The sequence below is a fragment of the Coffea arabica genome, chromosome 3e (genome assembly GCF_036785885.1).
Source record: "Coffea arabica cultivar ET-39 chromosome 3e, Coffea Arabica ET-39 HiFi, whole genome shotgun sequence".
In the NCBI taxonomy this organism is placed as follows: domain Eukaryota; kingdom Viridiplantae; phylum Streptophyta; class Magnoliopsida; order Gentianales; family Rubiaceae; genus Coffea; species Coffea arabica.
The window spans coordinates 4,459,347-4,477,686 of record NC_092315.1 but is presented as its reverse complement, the minus strand read 5'-3'; the positions used below and the strand labels follow the sequence as shown (position 1 = coordinate 4,477,686).

At 36.8% G+C, this 18,340-nt stretch overlaps 2 protein-coding genes and 1 non-coding gene across 4 annotated transcripts; 2 read left to right on the top strand and 1 right to left on the bottom strand.

Moving 5' to 3' along the window:
• The first annotated feature begins 53 nt into the window (after nucleotides 1–53).
• Nucleotides 54–178, top strand: LOC113736117 (U11 spliceosomal RNA). The gene has a single exon (XR_003459610.1). It is a non-coding gene; the product is annotated as a U11 spliceosomal RNA (small nuclear RNA).
• Nucleotides 179–927: 749 nt separating this feature from the next.
• Nucleotides 928–2,742, bottom strand: LOC113734251 (enoyl-CoA delta isomerase 2, peroxisomal). Its single transcript, XM_027260680.2, has 2 exons — nucleotides 2,405–2,742; nucleotides 928–1,897 (listed from the first exon to the last, which is right to left on the bottom strand). Exons 1-2 carry the CDS (start codon nucleotides 2,593–2,595, stop codon nucleotides 1,369–1,371), a joined length of 720 nt encoding a protein of 239 aa, XP_027116481.1. The 5' UTR covers nucleotides 2,596–2,742; the 3' UTR covers nucleotides 928–1,368.
• Nucleotides 2,743–5,753: 3,011 nt separating this feature from the next.
• Nucleotides 5,754–12,409, top strand: LOC140038896 (DNA repair protein RAD5B-like). Of its 2 annotated transcripts, none has more exons than XM_072084483.1 (18): nucleotides 5,754–6,812; nucleotides 6,931–7,064; nucleotides 7,183–7,318; nucleotides 7,426–7,479; nucleotides 7,781–7,930; nucleotides 8,038–8,189; nucleotides 8,309–8,393; nucleotides 8,482–8,706; nucleotides 8,901–9,044; nucleotides 9,248–9,400; nucleotides 9,527–9,594; nucleotides 9,827–9,949; nucleotides 10,045–10,144; nucleotides 10,341–10,453; nucleotides 10,549–11,119; nucleotides 11,224–11,295; nucleotides 11,392–11,490; nucleotides 12,080–12,409. In XM_072084483.1, the coding sequence occupies exons 1-18, from the start codon at nucleotides 5,904–5,906 to the stop codon at nucleotides 12,200–12,202; spliced, it is 3,411 nt and encodes a 1,136-aa protein (XP_071940584.1). In that variant the 5' UTR covers nucleotides 5,754–5,903; the 3' UTR covers nucleotides 12,203–12,409. The 2 variants fall into 2 exon arrangements, with proteins under 2 accessions (XP_071940584.1, XP_071940583.1); XM_072084482.1 differs by having other exon boundaries at nucleotides 7,778–7,930.
• The last annotated feature ends 5,931 nt before the right edge of the window (nucleotides 12,410–18,340 follow it).

Here is an 18,340-nt window from a genome sequence, read left to right as displayed (position 1 = left end):
TATACTCAGAGGCGCATGAGATAAAATGAAGCGGGCTGCGAGGGGAGAAATCTTAAAAGGGTCGGTTGGCTAAATATGCCGCTCTTGCCCGCGTTGGTGAGAGCTGTATGGCTATCAAGACATATGGCCGACATAATTTGTGGAGCCTGTAGGGTTGGTTCGCTGGGCCGACCCTCCATTCTCAAGTCTTTAAGCTTATTTGTTATTATTTACATTACATGAAAACATATTGCCAACCAAGAGTGGACGTTCTCACCTGTACGGGGACCAGTTCAGGGGGACCAAATGTGACGTATTGCCAATTTGTCTGGTTCAATTTTTTTTTTTTTATAACAGTAACAGACATTTGTATAATCTAATCTAATTTAATTTATTCTATTTAAAGAATCTAATCTAATTTATTCTATTTAAAGAATTAGTAGATTTACAAACCCGACACTCTGATACCTTTTTTTTCTTATTACCCTTTTTTTTTATTTAAGGACACTCTGATACCTTTTTTTTTCTTATTACCCTTTTCTTCTTATTTAAGGGATTAGCAGGTTTACGGACCTGATTAAATGAATATTTTGACACTTTTTTTGAATTTTCTCATTACATATGGGGTTCGAACTCCGGATCCACAATTTAAAGAAGAATTTAATCCTTTTTTGATGGCCATTACGCCAAAGTTCGGTGGTTTGCCTGGGAAATTTGCAGTGCCAAAAATTGACATTTTGGGTAACAAAGAACAAACTGGCTATGTACATGATAGCACATGGTCCACACTCCAAGGGGGACCAAATTCCAAACATGATCACACAGGACAACACCTACGCAACACTGCCGAAGTTGTGGTGTACTTGCAGACCATGAAACGTCATTGAGTGTTAGTTCTAGGTCTCTTTCCAACATGGTAGTTGGTAACTTGATAGTACATCAAGCTCATAATCGAAATTCAGCTCTAGTTCTTCTTAAGAAATTTTCATGCAAGGTGCATCCATGTTCAATAACATTGGAAGGTCGCGTTGCTAGCTTCAAAAGCAAGCCAAAAGAAGCACCATATCATCTATAATTATACTACTATAATGAGTTCTAACATATGCAGTATTCCTCACATTTTACATTATTGAAATCAGAGTAAACAAAAAGTAGTACGGATAACATCTTTATGTTGAACAAAATGGTCCTTCTGTCTCGTGTTTGCTTTCCAAACTGCACAAAAGAATCTCATAAGGGTTAAGACAGTCATTCCAAGAAAATTCATTCTTCAATTTCATGCTTAGCCTCATCCAAAGCCCTGTAATTAGTTGAAGTAAAGACACAAGTAGCAAGACTTTAAGAATCTCCGGTGAACCAGGAAAACACGAATTGTAGTTTCTTTGCTCGTCAAAGCCGTGAAGGCAGAACCTTTTCATCTTTCAATCCCAAAATGCCACAAAGTTCAGGATACAATGACTTCCTAATTTCAGCATACACCTTCCCTTCCCACTTCTTCTTGCTCAAATCCTCCCCTAGTCGCACTGCAGCCTCCAATGTCTCCATTCCATTACTGTGAACCGAGTCTATGATTCCCATCCCCGCCGCCTCCTCCGCCCTCACCTTGGAAGCCCTCAATAGCAATGCACGCCGAGCCGAGGGCGAGCCGATCTTTGACCTAAATATGGCATTGAAATAGTCTGGCAAAGTCATTCCTATATCAAGCTCACTCATGTACAACACCCCCTTGTCTGATCTCATTGTGATATAGTCATGGCTCAAGGCTAGCATCAAGCCGGCCGCAGCCGCATGGCCCGTGATGGCAGCTATTGTGGGCATTGGAAGGGAGATAAGATCAGCCACTAACGGCTTGAAGATCTGTACCATGTTCATAAGCCTATCCTTAGCACCTTGAACTGAACCAGCAGCTTGAGCATACCTGATGTGCATATATATACATACATTTAAATTGTACTGTATCCATCAATTCCTCCTCTTCATTAAACTTCACTAGTCTAATCACATCGAAACGGTGAATCTGTTACTCTAGCGTTTCAATCGAATCACATGGTTTGCTTGTATAAAGCCAAAACATTTTTGGACATGGACAACGCAAAAAGTAAATTTTAGACATCATAATTTGGTCTCAATCAAGTTTATGGAAAAGAAAAATGGGACATTTTCGTAGTATGAATAAAAATCTATATCGAATATTAACAAATAAATTAAAATTCGGAAAATCAAACAATCATTCTCTAAACATGAGAAGAGATTGATAACACGATCTACTGATTTAGTACAATATCACTAGAAGATAATTATCACCAAATATAAATCCACGCTAAAGCAAAAAAAAAATGATAAAATTAACCACGATCCAAGACTTCATCCACTTGGCTTTTCTTTTCTTTTTTCCTTCTTACTTTGTTGATAATGATGGAAATACCTGAGGTGAAAGCCGTTGGAGAAGAACTTGCCCTGACCCGATGTGATAAGAACGGAGCCTTTGGTGGCTTGAGACTTGACTTCAGCTAAAGCCGACCTGATGGAGGCGATGAGGGTCGGGTTCAACCGGTGCTCGTCATCACCTGTTAACGTTAACAAGAAGATGTTGCCGCGTTTCTCTAAGGTGCACATATCACCGGCTGAAAAGTTGATCGGCGGCCGACCGGCGGGCCAATATGTATGCTGCTTTGGGATGTGCGAAACAGGGTAGCTTTGAGAATAATGAGATCAGAGCGTTATATAGTCGTATTCTCCATGGCCCGGTAGTGGTGGAATTATAGCCACCTTCAAGACTTTTTTTTATTCTTTTATTTTTAGCAGTGGCCGCCTTTAAGATTATTTTATTCACTGCTTAATTAATTCTTCAGTGGTGTTCTTAATGTGCAGTATTTTATAATTTTGTTTCCAAGTACTAATATTTTTGTAAATCCTATTATAGGTTTTATCCATCCAAATAATAATTCAGCATTTGTAAACGAATTCTAAAAAAATGACTAAAATCAAAATAATAGTAATTAAATATCAGAAGAGAGAATAAATGTGAATGTATACATTTGAATAAAAATATATTATGAATAATTTATTCATATCTATTAATTCTATTATTTAACAGATAACCTGAACACTTCTCATAGTAACAATCCTTCAATTTTTCCAAGTTAGTGCGTATATCAATCGATCGAATAAGTTCATAATATTTCATGCAGACCAAAAATGTCGAATCCCAACTGTAATATAAATTATATAATCCCGAATCTAGAATTTACAAGTTTTAAGTTCAGCTCTTATTGCATGTGACTTTTTTTTTCAAAAAATTGTTAGTATTCAACTGTTGTGGATTCGTTAAAAATAAGGGTTAAATGCACTTTGTACTCCTCAAGTATTCGGAAAATGGCGCTTTGCACCTTGAACTTCAACTACCTACCTTCTACTTGCAATTTTTTCCATGATTCAAAGTCAAGCAAGTAAATCCTGACTATTCTAAAAAAAAAAATCCAGACTATTATGAGGCCAAAAAGGCTTGTATAAGGCAATAAGCGCTCAATATCAAAGCGCGTTACGTTGTTGCGCTTGCTTGATTGATTTGAGTCCTCCCTGATGCCAATTGAACCAATGTTGTTAAACTCGGACCGAATAGCGATCCGGTTAAACTACTGAATTATGAGTCCTCCCAAAACAGTGGAAAAAACATGGAGAAGGTAATTATTTTTCCCGATAAAATTTTTCATGGAAGACATTTTCCGTTGAAAATATTTTACATTGAATCAAACAGACCCTAAGTGGGTGGTGTTTTCTTATTCCTATTAAAATGAAAGTGTCACAAATTAACTTGTTCAAATTATGTTTGCGGTAGGACTGTTAATGGGGTCGGATCAACCCGAGGTCAGCTCGTTCAGCTCGAAAAAAGCTCGATGATCTGACCTTTTAGTAAATCGGTCGGAGTTTAATTCTAAAAATTAGATCCGAATTAAATATGAGTCGAAATTGGGCCTCATTAGACTCAAACCCGATATAAGCCCAGTCCTTAAATTACCTATATATAATGATATATATATATATAACATTTATATTTTAATATTATATATAATTATATATCCAAATATATTATTACTAAATATATACAAATTATAAAACACAAAAATACATTTATAAACTCTTCTACTAACTTTCTTGAAAGTCAATATTGGTAATGCATAACTAAAATTTTAACTTTTATTATTGATTGAATAAATTTTTATGTTGGCATAATATTGGTTGATTTTTTTTTTTTTTTTTGTCTAGAAACACAAACATGTTTGGATTCAAGTCACAAATCTATGAAGAAGTTCCAACCTTTGAAGGTGTATTGACTTATGACCACATGTTTTATTACTATTTTTCATGTATTTTGAATGAATTTGATATAATATTGTTGAAAAATTATTGGTTTATGTACTTTTTAAAACCTATTACTTGTTGACTTTTAGTTTTAATGTTGTAATCATGTGAATGTATTAGTTTTACAACTCAATAATTATAATAATTATATTAAGAAAATTGAGGAGCAATAAGTGAGTTTGGACTAAACTGGAATAAGACTCAAAACCCGAATATTTTATGAGCTGAGTATAATCATCACATTTCTTAACCCGAAAATTAAAAATGTTACAAATTAAATGAGTTGAATCTAAACTTATGAAAACTCGATTCATATGTCCCGATTGACAAGCCTAGTTTGGGGAAAACAAGAAAGAGAAACTTGAGAACTGGATCAACCAGTCGAATCGAGTCATTGGTTTGATCGATTTTTAATGGTTTTGACTGATTTTTTATTAAAGCGATTTTGTGTTACGAACTATCTCTCGAGAAGGTTGGTTTATGGTCATACCGATCGAACCTTCTGATTTGGTTCGGATCTAACAACACTGGATTGAAAAGTTCCTTTTGCCTTTTTCTATATTTTGGGCTTCTCAACTTTTTGACTTAATTGTTAAAAAATATATCTGCACTTAGGTTTGTGTAATCTCAAAGGTTAGCGATAGTGTCAGAGAAATAATTAATTTTCCTATCAGAGCAATTTTTACTCACATAACTATAATGCCCTTTTAATGTCAAGAAAGAAGTACGACTAGTTTGTTGTTGTTGTTTGTTTTTTTTTTTTTGGCGCCTCCCACCTCTTCTTCCTTACTCCTTGCAACTCAAGTCAGATCAAAAGTCAAGATTGTTGTTAATGCTAAAGTATCATATTTTTTTTTTGTCGTGAATATTGACAAAAAAAAAAGTACCCTTGTTTGGATTGCCGTTTTCCGTTGGAAAATTACGTCGTTTTTCGTGATCACATTTTCCTATTACCTTTTTTCCTCACATACATCAAATCATTACAGTAATTTTTCATTGAAAAATCATGGAAAATGCAATCCATAACATCAAGACAACTCCTATATCTGATTACAATTAATGATTCAAGTTGGGCCGTCTGATGCCTGTGTATTTCTTCTTATGTTTTGTACTAGTAAAATGTATGCCTCGTGCAAGATTTCGCATGAAAAATTGAAAACCCAGCTACACTTTTGCTGTGGTGAAAATTCTTTGTTACCACTTACCACAAATATTTACCCACCATTTCGCGCCAAAATTTCCAAAATCAACCTACGGAAAACAAATTCCTGGAGGCAATTGAAAAACGGAAGCGCCAAGTTTAACAAGCCTCAAAAGTCAAAACCATTGCCGCCAAAATATTTCCCTCTTCATACTTATAACCTTCTCACTCTCTTTACAATTTTCTCTGTTACTTACCCTGTAAAATCCACCCTTGATCCTCAAATCTCTCTTGGGCACAACCCAAAAATTCAATCTTTTTTTTTCTCCTCCTTTCTTTTTGCTTTTCACCAGCTTTCTGTTTTCTTTGTTGTAAAACAATCTTCTTTTGTTACCCCAAAAGAAGAAATTTAAACAGAGCTATGGAAGCAAGACCAATTGAAGCAGAGGAAGGGAGGGAAGTCAAGTTGATCAAATCACTTTTTGGGCTTGAAAAATCGGAACAGGAGATTTCCAATGCTCTTACTCAATGCCACAACGATGTCACCCGAGCCATCAATTACCTCATTGACACCCCTGGGATTTTAGCGCCACCAGTTACAGTTAAGAGGACTGTTACAAGCACTGGTGCTAGGATTTTAACCCAGATTAAGCAGGAAAACAGCGAAGAAATCAAAGGGTCTGCGGGTTTTGATAAAGTGATGGTGAAAAAGGAGGTGGAGAATTTTGATCAATCTGATGTGGGTTTTGAGAAAAAAGAGGTTTTGGATGAAAAGAAAGTGATTTCCGATGGTAAAATGTCGAATGGATTGGTAGGGAGATCAAGATTGAGCTTTGACGAGTGGCTACAAGAACAAGAAAAGAATAAACCTTCTCAACTATGCAGAGTGAAAGAGGAGCCAAATGTGGTGGTTGATGATAAGGCTGTCGTGAGATTGGATGTGGCTAAGATGGAAAATGAGAATAAAGGGATGGTGAAAAAGGAGGTGGAAAAGATAATGTGTGTTCAACCGTTGTCTACTTGGCGAATGTCTGATGATGAGTTCCGGAGGGTTCAAATGAGTGCTAATGGTAATGATACTGGGCAGTCATTGGTGGCGAAGAAGGACAAGGTTGAGGATAGAATGCTGAGCACAACTCTGATTGAAGATGGGGATTTTCCAGAAGAGCCTGACTGGTTGTTGGTTGGGAGGCATGTTATCATGGGGCTTTCGACTACTAAGGGAAGGAAACTTGAGAATAATGAGATTGTGCACATTGCATTTCCTGACAGAAATACTTCATGGATCAAGTCAGCCATTGTTCGTTTTTCCACCAAAAGAAATGGAGAGGTAAACTCTTATTTTTACAGTACTTTAGATTTTGTGTAAATGCTTCATGGTATCGGAATATTGCGAATGATATGTTAATTACTAAACATTTTTTGTGTTGAACAAATGAATTAATTAGATTGGCCGCCTTCCAATGGAATGGTCAAAATGTCTCACTCCACTCGTAAATTCTTCAAAAGTTAAAGTTTTTGGACGATGTATAGCCGCCCCTACAAATCTTCACTTGATGCAAGAGATTATGCTGTATTTGAGGTAAAAAACTGATAAAAAGAACTACTTCGGTTTTTATTTTCCCCTATTTCTTGAGATGTTTGCAACGAGTATTCCTTTTGATAGTAAAAATTTCATCCATTTTCATATTATTTTGCAGTTTTTACATTCATCATTCAGTCTTTACAGAAGGTGATAAGTCTTCTTGGAAGCTTGATGCTCCATCAGATATTGACACCACGACATATCCTCTGTTGACTTTGTTTAAGTTGCTGAAAATGAAGCCATTTCAGGAGGTATGACCTATTTTGCCACTCACAATATAAGTTGATTGTGAATTGAATGATAAAATTTTTAGTTATGCTAGTTTGTTTTGCCCTGTTAATTTGTTGCTATGTTACAGGCTGAATTTACCCCAGAAGAACTAGACTCCCGTAAACGCTCGCTGAAGTTAGGAGTGAGTGCATTTCTATTTGTTTGTCTCGTTCTCAGATTAGATATCTTCCACTAAAGTTTCGAGCTTCATCTGATCTTTCATTTTAGAGTAGACATGCATTTTTCTCACTTTAGAGATATAAAAATTCACATTTTAATTAAATCTTTGCACATTCTGCTTCTTAAATGAAACTTTAATTGAACTTAGTACTACTTTACCAACTTGACGATTGGATTCTAAGTTTAGCATTATGGCAAGACAGGTATTTTGTTTGTATGTGTTGCTAGACTAAAAAACCTCTTAAATCTTTATAAATTAGCAGGATGATTATGACGAAAGTGTGGCAATGTTGCCTGCATTAAAACGAAGAAAGGGTTGCCCGCAACTTCCGGATCAAAACAAGGATGAGCAAGCTATTTCAGAATCATCTTTGAATAAGCTTGTTGGTGCAGCAGATACGTATGACTTGAAGGTACAAGTCATAGGGATGCTTGTCCTTATTTTTGTCTTTAAACTTTATGCTACAGGGGAGATGATTTTGCAGTTACATTAACTATTTTAACTACTGGATTTTTCTAGGAAATGGAGCCCCCAGAAACCCTTATGTGTGATCTCAGACCGTACCAAAAGCAAGCCCTTTTTTGGATGACAGAATCTGAGAAGGGAGTAGATGTTGAAGAAGCAGCAAAAACTCTTCATCCTTGTTGGGGAGCATATCGTATATGTGATGAGTATGTTTTTCTGTCCTTGAAATATTAAGAACAAAAGAAAAAGGAACAGCTGCTTATAAAATCCATGGACATTAACTGCATTGAGTTTGATTATGCTACTATTTGATCATTTGTTACAGGAGGGCTTCCGCAATATATGTTAACATTTTCTCTGGGGAAGCTACAACACAACTTCCAACAGCAACACAGATGGCAAGAGGAGGGGCAAGTTTCTTTTGCTACTGTTACTGATTGTTCATTTTGAGTAGCAACGTTAATTATTATATATTCTAAGCCGTATAATGTTCTGCAGATCTTGGCAGATGCAATGGGGCTTGGGAAAACTGTGATGACTATTGCTCTGATTCTTGCAAGGCGAGGCAGAGGTACCCCCGAGGATCAAGAATCGATTGCCAAAAGTGAGGGTGATACAGAGTACATCAAGAAAAAGAAAAAGGAATCTGATCACAAAGTTATTAGAAAAGTGAAAGGTGGCACCCTCATTATTTGTCCTATGGCGTTGCTTGGCCAGTGGAAGGTGAGTTCCTATAATATATTTGATTCAGCCAGAATAAGGAAGTTTTCTGAGTTTGTATGCGTTCTGATTTCTGAATAGATTTAGCTACACCATTCTAAAACTGCATTACTGATTTTCTGATCGTATGTTAGTTATGAATGGGCACAAGGATATGCTGTCATCTTCTCTGAATAAGAATTTTACTCGATGAACAGGATGAACTTGAAACACACTCAAAGCCAGATAGTATCTCCATTTCTGTCTTTTATGGTGGGGATAGGAGCAGTGACCATAGAGTGATTGCTGAACCTGACGTGATCTTGACCACATACGGTGTCTTAACGGCAGCTTATAAGAATGTAAGCTAGCTATTTCCGTTTCTTGTGACTTTCCACCACTGAAATCCATTTACTTGCAGCTTATAAGAATGAAAAGCTGGCCATTTCCATTTTTTTAGTTTCCACCACTTAAATCCAATTGCTTTACTGGCACCAGAATGGTGCTTGTTCTTTTCCCCTGTTGAAACATTGTTAATGATTACTATTTTATATGTTCAACACAGGATGGGGAGAATAGCATTTTCCACAGGGTTGACTGGTACAGAGTGGTTTTGGATGAAGCTCATACCATCAAGTCCTCTAAAACTCTAGGTGCCCAGGCTGCCTTCAAATTGTCATCCTATTGCAGGTGGTGTCTTACTGGTACCCCTCTTCAGGTATGGCAGCAGCAAAGAATTCTGGCATTAGTTGAACAAATGCCCTAGTAATGTTTTCCTGATTGGTAATAAACCACTAGCTATTGTCTAGCATGTATCAATTAAAGTCATTATCAATTATTGCAGAACAAGTTGGAAGACCTTTATAGCCTACTTTGCTTCTTGCATGTTGAACCATGGTGCAACTGGGCCTGGTGAGCTTAATTTTTTTTGGATGATTTTATGGCTGATGCTTGGGATGATTGAAAAACAAAGTGTTACTATTCAGTTTTTGCGTTACATTTCCCAGGAAAATTGTTCAAAGAGTTAAAGATGGTCGAATCTTTTTTTTTGTTGTTTATTATTATTTTTTTAATCAAACATTATAATGCAAATGAGCCGGTTCCCTCGCTCTTCCCATTTGCTGAAATTTGTTACTGCTTATAGGTGGCAAAAACTGATTCAGAAGCCATATGAGAGTGGTGATTATAGAGGGATGAAACTGATCAAGGCTATTTTGAGGCCACTAATGCTGAGGCGAACAAAGGATTCAAAAGACAAAGAAGGAAGGTAAATTGAGCCCTACGCCACCTGCTTTTGGTTCTCTTAGACTGGACCTGTTTTTATATTTGTGACAATTTCATGCTCTATGCCTCCATCATCAGGCCTATACTGGTTCTGCCCCCGACGGATATCAAAATTATAGAGTGTGAACAATCAGAAGCTGAGCATGATTTCTATGATGCCCTCTTTAGGAGATCTAAGGTGAGCTTAGTGTTACTCATGCAGCAACGGAGATTGTCTGTCACATTAGGACCTCTAATTAGTTATTTGTGGTTGACTATTCGAGTTCTCTTAACTAAATATCGTTTAAAAATAAGCTAAGTATTGTTAATTTAGACATTGCATAGTTTTTTTTGTCTTTGGATAGGATTTTCATAAAATTTTGCAATATGGACAGGTTCAATTTGACCAGTTTGTAGCACAAGGCAAAGTTCTTCACAACTATGCAAACATCCTTGAGTTGTTACTTCGATTAAGGCAATGTTGCAACCACCCCTTTCTTGTGATGAGGTGAGAATGGTGTCTTAATCCGTTTACCTTTCAAGGATGAACTTGCCTCTTGCAGTTCGTCTTATCTGACAATTTCAAACTTCTACCGTTGGCAGCCGGAGTGATACACAAGAATTTGCAGACCTGAATAAGCTTGCTAGAAGGTTCCTTGACACAAATCCTGATTCTGCAACTCAGAAGATCCCTTCTAGAGCATATGTTGAGGAGGTTGTTGAAGGTATTCGGAAAGGTGAAAATGCAGAGTGCCCCATATGCCTGGAGTCTGCAGATGACCCTGTGCTCACACCATGCGCACATAGAATGTGCAGAGAATGTCTTCTGTCAAGCTGGCGATCTCCAACAGCTGGGGCATGCCCAATTTGCAGGCAAGTGTTTAAAAAGACTGAGATAATCACCTGTCCGTCTGAGAATCGGTTCAGAGTTGATGTTGAGAAGAACTGGAAGGAGTCTTCAAAGGTCTCAAAGCTCTTGGATTGCTTGGAACGGCTAAGGAAGTCAGGTTCTGGGGAGAAAAGCATCGTTTTTAGCCAGTGGACCTCATTTCTAGACTTGTTGGAGATACCTTTGAAAAGGAGAAGAATTGGGTTCTTGAGATTTGATGGAAGATTGTCTCAGAAGCAGAGAGAAATCGTTTTGAGGGAGTTCAGTGAAACTGGAGAGAAGATGGTAAGCATTTCTTGCTTGCTGTCATCAAATTCAAGATGAGCACAATGCACTTGATCCTTCAATCAGACATTGCTGGATCTAAAATTTGTTTCAATGTTCTTCAGGTGTTACTGATGTCACTGAAAGCAGGTGGCGTAGGCCTCAATTTAACTGCAGCTTCTAATGTGTTTCTTATGGTAAATTCCTTGTTTCTCTCCTTTTTTTTTTTTTTTTTTTTAATTCTGCGGTGTGATAGTTCTTGAATGGCATCTGAACCTATCAATCAAATACAGGATCCATGGTGGAATCCTGCAGTGGAGGAGCAAGCAATCATGCGTATCCACCGCATTGGTCAAAAGAGGACCGTTCGAGTTAGAAGATTTATAGTCAAGGTAAAACGCCTCCTCCTGCATATGTTTCCTCAAAGAGCATCTAAATCATTGATTGGCCTTTTTTTTTTCTCAAATCTGGTCACAATTCTAATCAAAGGTTTGGGATTCAAGAAATCCAATCCTGATTACAGCATTTGACTATTCAAGCAAAAATTAGATGCCAATTGGCGTTTCTATTCTTGCAGGATTTGTGTAAATTATAGGAAGATTAGGCAGTTTGTGACTCTAGTGTAGAATAAGAGCATGGTTAAAGAAGCTCATATATGTCCAACGTTCTGCATTTTAGTCATGTCCATCTTCATGGACTATTTTAGGCTAAGGCCAAATAGAAAACAACCCTGCCTGAACTGGTCAATCATTAGTGAATTTTCAAATCTTGACATTGGCCTCTTTTTTTTCTTTTACCAGAAACCAAATGAACATACAAAGAACTGACAAACTAAAATAAGGATAATCTCCTCTACTACCTTGCTTAAAGTCAAATTACTGTCCTCACTGATCCTATTTTTTTTTCCTTCTTTCCATTTCTATGCTGAATTATTTGACTTAGGACCACCGCCACATGGCTGATGGCTTGAAATGTATGCAGGGGACGGTGGAAGAACGGTTGCAACAAGTCCAAGCTAGGAAACAAAGAATGATCGCCGGAGCCCTCACCGACGAGGAAGTCCGGTCGGCGAGGATCGAAGAACTCAAGATGCTCTTCCGTTGAATAGTTGTCTTAAACCTTAATTTTGTGAATACTGCTAATCATGGAAGGGAATCAAATCAAATTATGCTATGCTAGAATTAAATAGAGGGCTAGAAGACTTTTCTTCTTGGCATGAAAAAAGCCAATTTCACGGCCTCAAATTTTGTTTAAAAAAAGTCCAAGATTAGCAGCAATACATTCTTGATTTGATTCTCCCCCTTTTGTTTATGTCATCTTAGTCCATCCAACCACAATATTCCTTGTCAAAGGCGGTTCAAAAGTAGTATTCATTTTTGACTGGCTCTAGAATGAAAGTTCAATTGCTATGCTTGCTTGAGGAAATGAAATGAAATTAAAAAATAAAATTAAAAAAGAAAAGGGATGAAAGTTCAATATCAGAATATTCTAGATCCAAATGACTATTCTAGCCTCAAAACCAGCAAATCTCGACAACAAACAAATGGCCCATAGGATAGGATAAATTTACTTGGTCCTCCGGGGGGCCTATTAGACGCCACAAAAGTCAGAAGAAGACAATAGAGACAGCAAAGGAAGAAATGGAAAAAAGGGCAAAAAGACGGCCTCAATCCAACGTGCGTTTCTGACAAAGAACCTTTGAATTGCTTTTATGGGATTAGGAAGGGCCACGTAAATTCGATCGTGGCCGTTGGACTAATGAACAGAACAGAAGACTATGATGACACGTGGGTTCAGTTGAGTGGCTAGGAGGTGATGCGACCTGTCCGTCACCGTCAGAGATAGATGGGTGTGGGTAAATTGAGAAATGGGCTTCTTCTTCCGTGAGCGGTGGTCCGTTGAAATTGACGGCGGGAGGCGGTGGAAGATTAGATTAAACAAAAGCGGACAGTCAACAGTAGTTGCAGAGATCTGGTTTGGTCTTTGACGCAACGTTTTAGCCTTTCGGTTGGAAAGTAGTTATGATACAAGTTGGGTTGGTTGGCTTTGCTCACCAGCTCTAAGCTTGGCTTAGTTTGGCTTTGCCAAGGACCCTAAGTTCCATAGTTGCAATGTTTAAAATTAATGACCAAACATCTTAGTATCATAAAGATAATAAAATGTGATTTGAGCCACAGGTGAGGATAAATTGGACAACAAAATTAGCATGAAGAAGCCAAACGAAAGATAGTCACGCACTAATTATTGTGAGCGGAGATTCCCCTCTATCTTTTGCTCATTTTGTACTGCACTTGCTTGCCGTGAATCTTTCTTAATAACATAAACTGTATATGTTTCTATCAAAAAAATAAATAAAATTAGGAGTTAGAATTTAAGAGTTTGAAGTTTCACTATGATTTGTAATTATAAAATGGAAACCAACAAACATGGCAGAATGAAACTCTCGTAACAAGAACGAAGGAAGAAAAGTAATTGGACACAACATTTGTTCTTGGTACATCATACTTATATAATTAAATTCACTTGAGGCACAAAAAAAAAAAGAAAAAGCTAGGCAATTCTTTCCATAGAATTTGGATTTATTATTATTCACTTTTCTCTAATTATCTGTCAATTTGACGATATTTGCATCATCAATATTATTGTAAATTTAATAATAGCATCTCATTGGTTTCAAGTTTATTAATACATCCCTATGTTTAAAAAAATCAGCTATCATTTTGCTTTTTTAAATTGATGGTGTAGATACCATCTTAATTTTGAAACACAAAACATACAAATTTTGTAACCAAACAGTAGTGACTTTTTTTAATGTAATTTTGTGTCAACCATAGAATTAATTGTGAACCGTTTTGACATTTAACATGTTAGAATTTTAATTTTATTTAAGATTCCTCCATTATCCTTAGATGGACAATAATATCCTATTGCTTTTCTGCCTTAGCTGCTTCCATATGAATAAGGGGTGAATAATAACTATGGAGAAAATCCGGAGTTGATAACTCTTTATTAAGAAGTAAAATTCAAAATCAGCTCAAGCTAAGCCGAGCCGTTTTACAACAAGCAGAAAATTTCTCCCCTTCTCTCTTTTTCTCCCTTTGATTGAATCTACTTACTTAAGTTACAACTGCACGCCCTCACCAACAGCGTGTCCGCCACACGCCCCTCCTTTATAAGGCCCCCCATCGCTTGCCCCAGCCTTCCCGTTCACACGCATCCCATTTCTCTCTCAGCAATACAAAATTCCCAAACTGCCCGTGCTCTCCGCCATGGCGGACAATAACAGACAAGGAAGAAACAGCTCCGGCAACGGGAGCCAGCCAAGCCGGTTACAACGGCGAGCTCCGGCGTCAATTCAGATTAATAGAGTGACCGACTGGAACGTGGCTATACCTCTATTGTCGCCGTTGATTACGTCACCGACGTCGCCCGGGTCAACCAATCTAACGGCTGAGATTAAATCTAGATCGGGTGGTGGCGTAGAGGAGTCGGAGAAGAAGGAAAAGCTGCAGCCCGGCGTTAGTGCAGCGACGTCGTTCAAGAAATGGCAGCATCCGGCAGCTCCGTTTTGTTATGAGCCAGCTCCGTTAGTGCCGTTTGTTTGTACCGCGGGATTTGGCGTAGATAGATAGCAGAAATACACATAGTAGATGGAGTTTAGCCTTTTCTTTGTTCATAAATATTTAACGGAGTTAAGAGTTACTACTTTCTATAGTGGGGATAAATGCAGGGGTGATTTTGCAACCATACTTTTTGTGGTGTTAACTGGACATAATAGTTTATACATCGTCTCTGATTTTTGTTGCCCCTTCTAAAATTGTGATTAGTTTTGGTTATTATTGAAGTTTCAGAAGATTGTTGTTTTTTTTTTTTACATCAATAGTGAAGAACTTTGATGTGCAACAATTAGTGTAATTATTGTGTTTTGCGTGTGTGGGTGATGTGGGGAGGGGAAAAACTCACTCAGGTACTTGAAGATGAGAAAACACAAATGCAGGTTTATACTAACTTTGAGGACTGTTTGGGATGAAAACAACAGCAGCAAACAAATACAGTAAGTAATTCCAACACTTTAATTACCAACCAAGTTCAATACAAATTTTTCCCAAGAAACTGAAAATTGGGATGAGGATGATATGCAGAGGAGTGAAGACCATACACAGGCCTAGAATGCTGTCTGACCGAATGAACTCTTCTTTCCTTCCCATTTTCATCAAACCGCAAGTTGTTTGTCGGGTGGCCGCCGGTCTACTGTTTCCTGCTTTGTTCGGCCGCCCATTCTGCAATTCAACACAGGAATTGCATTTGGTTGTGATTAATTAATTTATTTTAACCTATATATTTTTCAAAATCGAAAGTCTTAATAGGGTAGTTTGTCAGGAAAGAAAATAACATATAAAAAGGAGGAGAAAGAAAGAAGCAACACTACTGATTAGTAGGAATGGCAATTTGGCAACAGGACGGTTTGAAAATTGACCTGTAGGAATGGCAACCAATACACGCATTGACATGTAGGAGTAGCCATGCTTGGATTGCTTGTTTCCGTCGAAAAATATAATTGAGTTTGTTTGGATAGTGTATTATTTGAAATATTATTTGGAATAATTACTGTAACACTTTTTGTGATGTGATGTATGTGAGATAAAAAGGTGGTTTGAAATATAAAAAGGTGTGTTGGAAAATGTATCTATGATGCAAGCGAAATATTATTTGGCCAAATTGGGGTATCCAAACACTTTGTCATGCTTGGATTGCTTGTTTCCGTCGGAAAATATTGTCGTTTTTCGTGATCACATTTTCCTATCACCTTTTTCCCTCACATATATCAAATCGCTACAGTAATTTTTTCATGAAAAATGATGGAAAATGCAATCCAAACACAACCGAAAAGCTTCCGGAAAGAAATGCAGGCATGGTTTGAAAATTACCTTTATTTGAACATCTCACATTTTTACTTGAGAATCCAAGCTAATATATATATATATATAACTATCAGATCTTATCTCTTAATCACATGTAAAAACATATGAACTCAGATAAAGCTCGAAATATTTTGCAGTTCTACTTTTTTCGAGAAACTGCAATCGAACTGAAAAAATTTTGCACCCTGCATTGGTATCATCAAAGGAGAAAGGCTAAACCCAGTGACCTGTGCAAAACCAAGCACCGAAAGTTTTGAGTTGAATCATTAGTAGTGTCCAGTGTAATTAAACCCGCAGGGGTATATATATGCTACTTCTTCCGTCTCATTGAAAGTGTCGTACTTTTTATTTTTGGATGTCTCAAAACATTAGTTAGTTACGTTAGAAATATCAAATCACCTTTTAATCTCTCTTTTCAATATAACCCTTCTTTCTAATCATATATATGTTACCATTTAAATTTGTAAGGATAAAATTGAAAAGAGAAACACAAACATCACAATCAAATCACTATTTTTAAAAAGTTGAACTCCCCAAACATGATTATATGATTGGGGGACGGAGGGAGTATATTATATGAGCTGGTGTAATTAAGCCAGCGTAATAATAATATTCATTACTATATTTTATGTATAATTTTTTATCTTTTATTTATTTATGTAGGGATGGGTTGGGTGACGCTCTATTTAAGAACAGGTGGAAGAAAATCTTCCCCGCCCCGTCACTCTTACTACAGGCACCCGCTCTAATTGCCATCTCTATTAATTAGGATGAGGGAGACTAAAGCCTTGCTGGAGCTGCTCAAACTTACATTCAATTTTAGTTGGTCTAAATTCAAGTCAATAGATTCCGGAAAACTGTTGTGTTGAAGCTTAAATTATATTCTGATTCATATATTCAATTGTTCGTTCGCTGCTACAAGCCTTAAGACGTGAATTTCCAATAATTCAATCGAAAATTTTATGTTGTTAGGCCTTCTATTGAGTCTGTCTCTATAATTTTCTTATATTTTATACGGCAGTCTTAGTAACCTTGAAGAAATGGTTAAAACTGGTACCGCCACTTGAAGAAACATTTTTCTGGTATCTACAATTTTCTGGTATCTGAATTTCCTTTGTAAAAAAATTACTGTAACGATTTGATATATGTGAAGTAAAAAGATGTTTGGAATATGTATCTACGGAAAACACGTTACAATTTTTCTTTGGAAAATTGCAATCCAAACGCAAGAAGGCAACCTAGCTATCACCTCTGCATATCACAATCAGCTTTGTTTGCAGGTTAATCTCGCTCACTAAACCACAAAATTATCCAACCACAATAAAAAAAAAAACATTATCCTACACCATTACTGTCCTGCACATCCACAGATACAGAAACCAACAGAAGAAGAAAACGACATCCATTTTCTTCTGCCACTGATCCTACTTTATCAGTGGGAAGTGAGAAGTTTCTTGTAACCTTTATTTGGGACAGGGCACAATGCTGATTCATATGGTTTGTCTCTGGTTCATGGGATGATGGTTTTGTTAGATTTGCAGGGATGATTCCTAGTAATAGTTGTACAATTTGACCTTATCTGTTCCACAAAGATTGTTACCCTTGATTTCTTTTTTCTTTGGCCAACAGTTGAAATTTACGTTCTCTTTAGAAGAATTTTAAGTTTGCATTCATTGTTGTAGGAAATTTTAATTATATTCAATTACTTTTGCATAAACTATATCCAAATTAATGTGAAACATCAATGAACGATACATTGTTCAACACAATGGCCTTATTTGGGATTGTTTTAGATTTTACAAAATCTGATTATAGAAACTAATTATTAACATAATCAAAATTAACAAAAACTACTAGATCTTTAACTGATTATAGATTTTAGCTTTTTAATCATTAGAAAATCTATAATCAGAATACAAAACCAATTGAGAATATCACAAAAAACTGATTATCCAAAATCAAAATCTATAATCAGTTAAAATAATCAATTTAGAGTAAATCCAATATGAAAGATCCATACTTATTGAGACAAAAGAGAAAAAAAGAGTTAAATTAGACAAACAAAAAGTAGCCCCATTATCCACCGGCAGAGCATGCCAACACCGCCCTTCCACACAAGTAACAATTGCACTGATATCAGACGTTTACCTCTTTTGCTGGTTTTGAATGGTCTAAGGCTAAAAAGCCAGTAAGAACAACTCATGCAAAACGTGTTTTGCCTGTAAAGAAAATCTTGATAGCACAACAATGTTGAACGCCGTAATCTGTCATGCACTATCTTCAAAGGAAGTTCAGAAAACTGAGACTCTGGGCTCTTTAA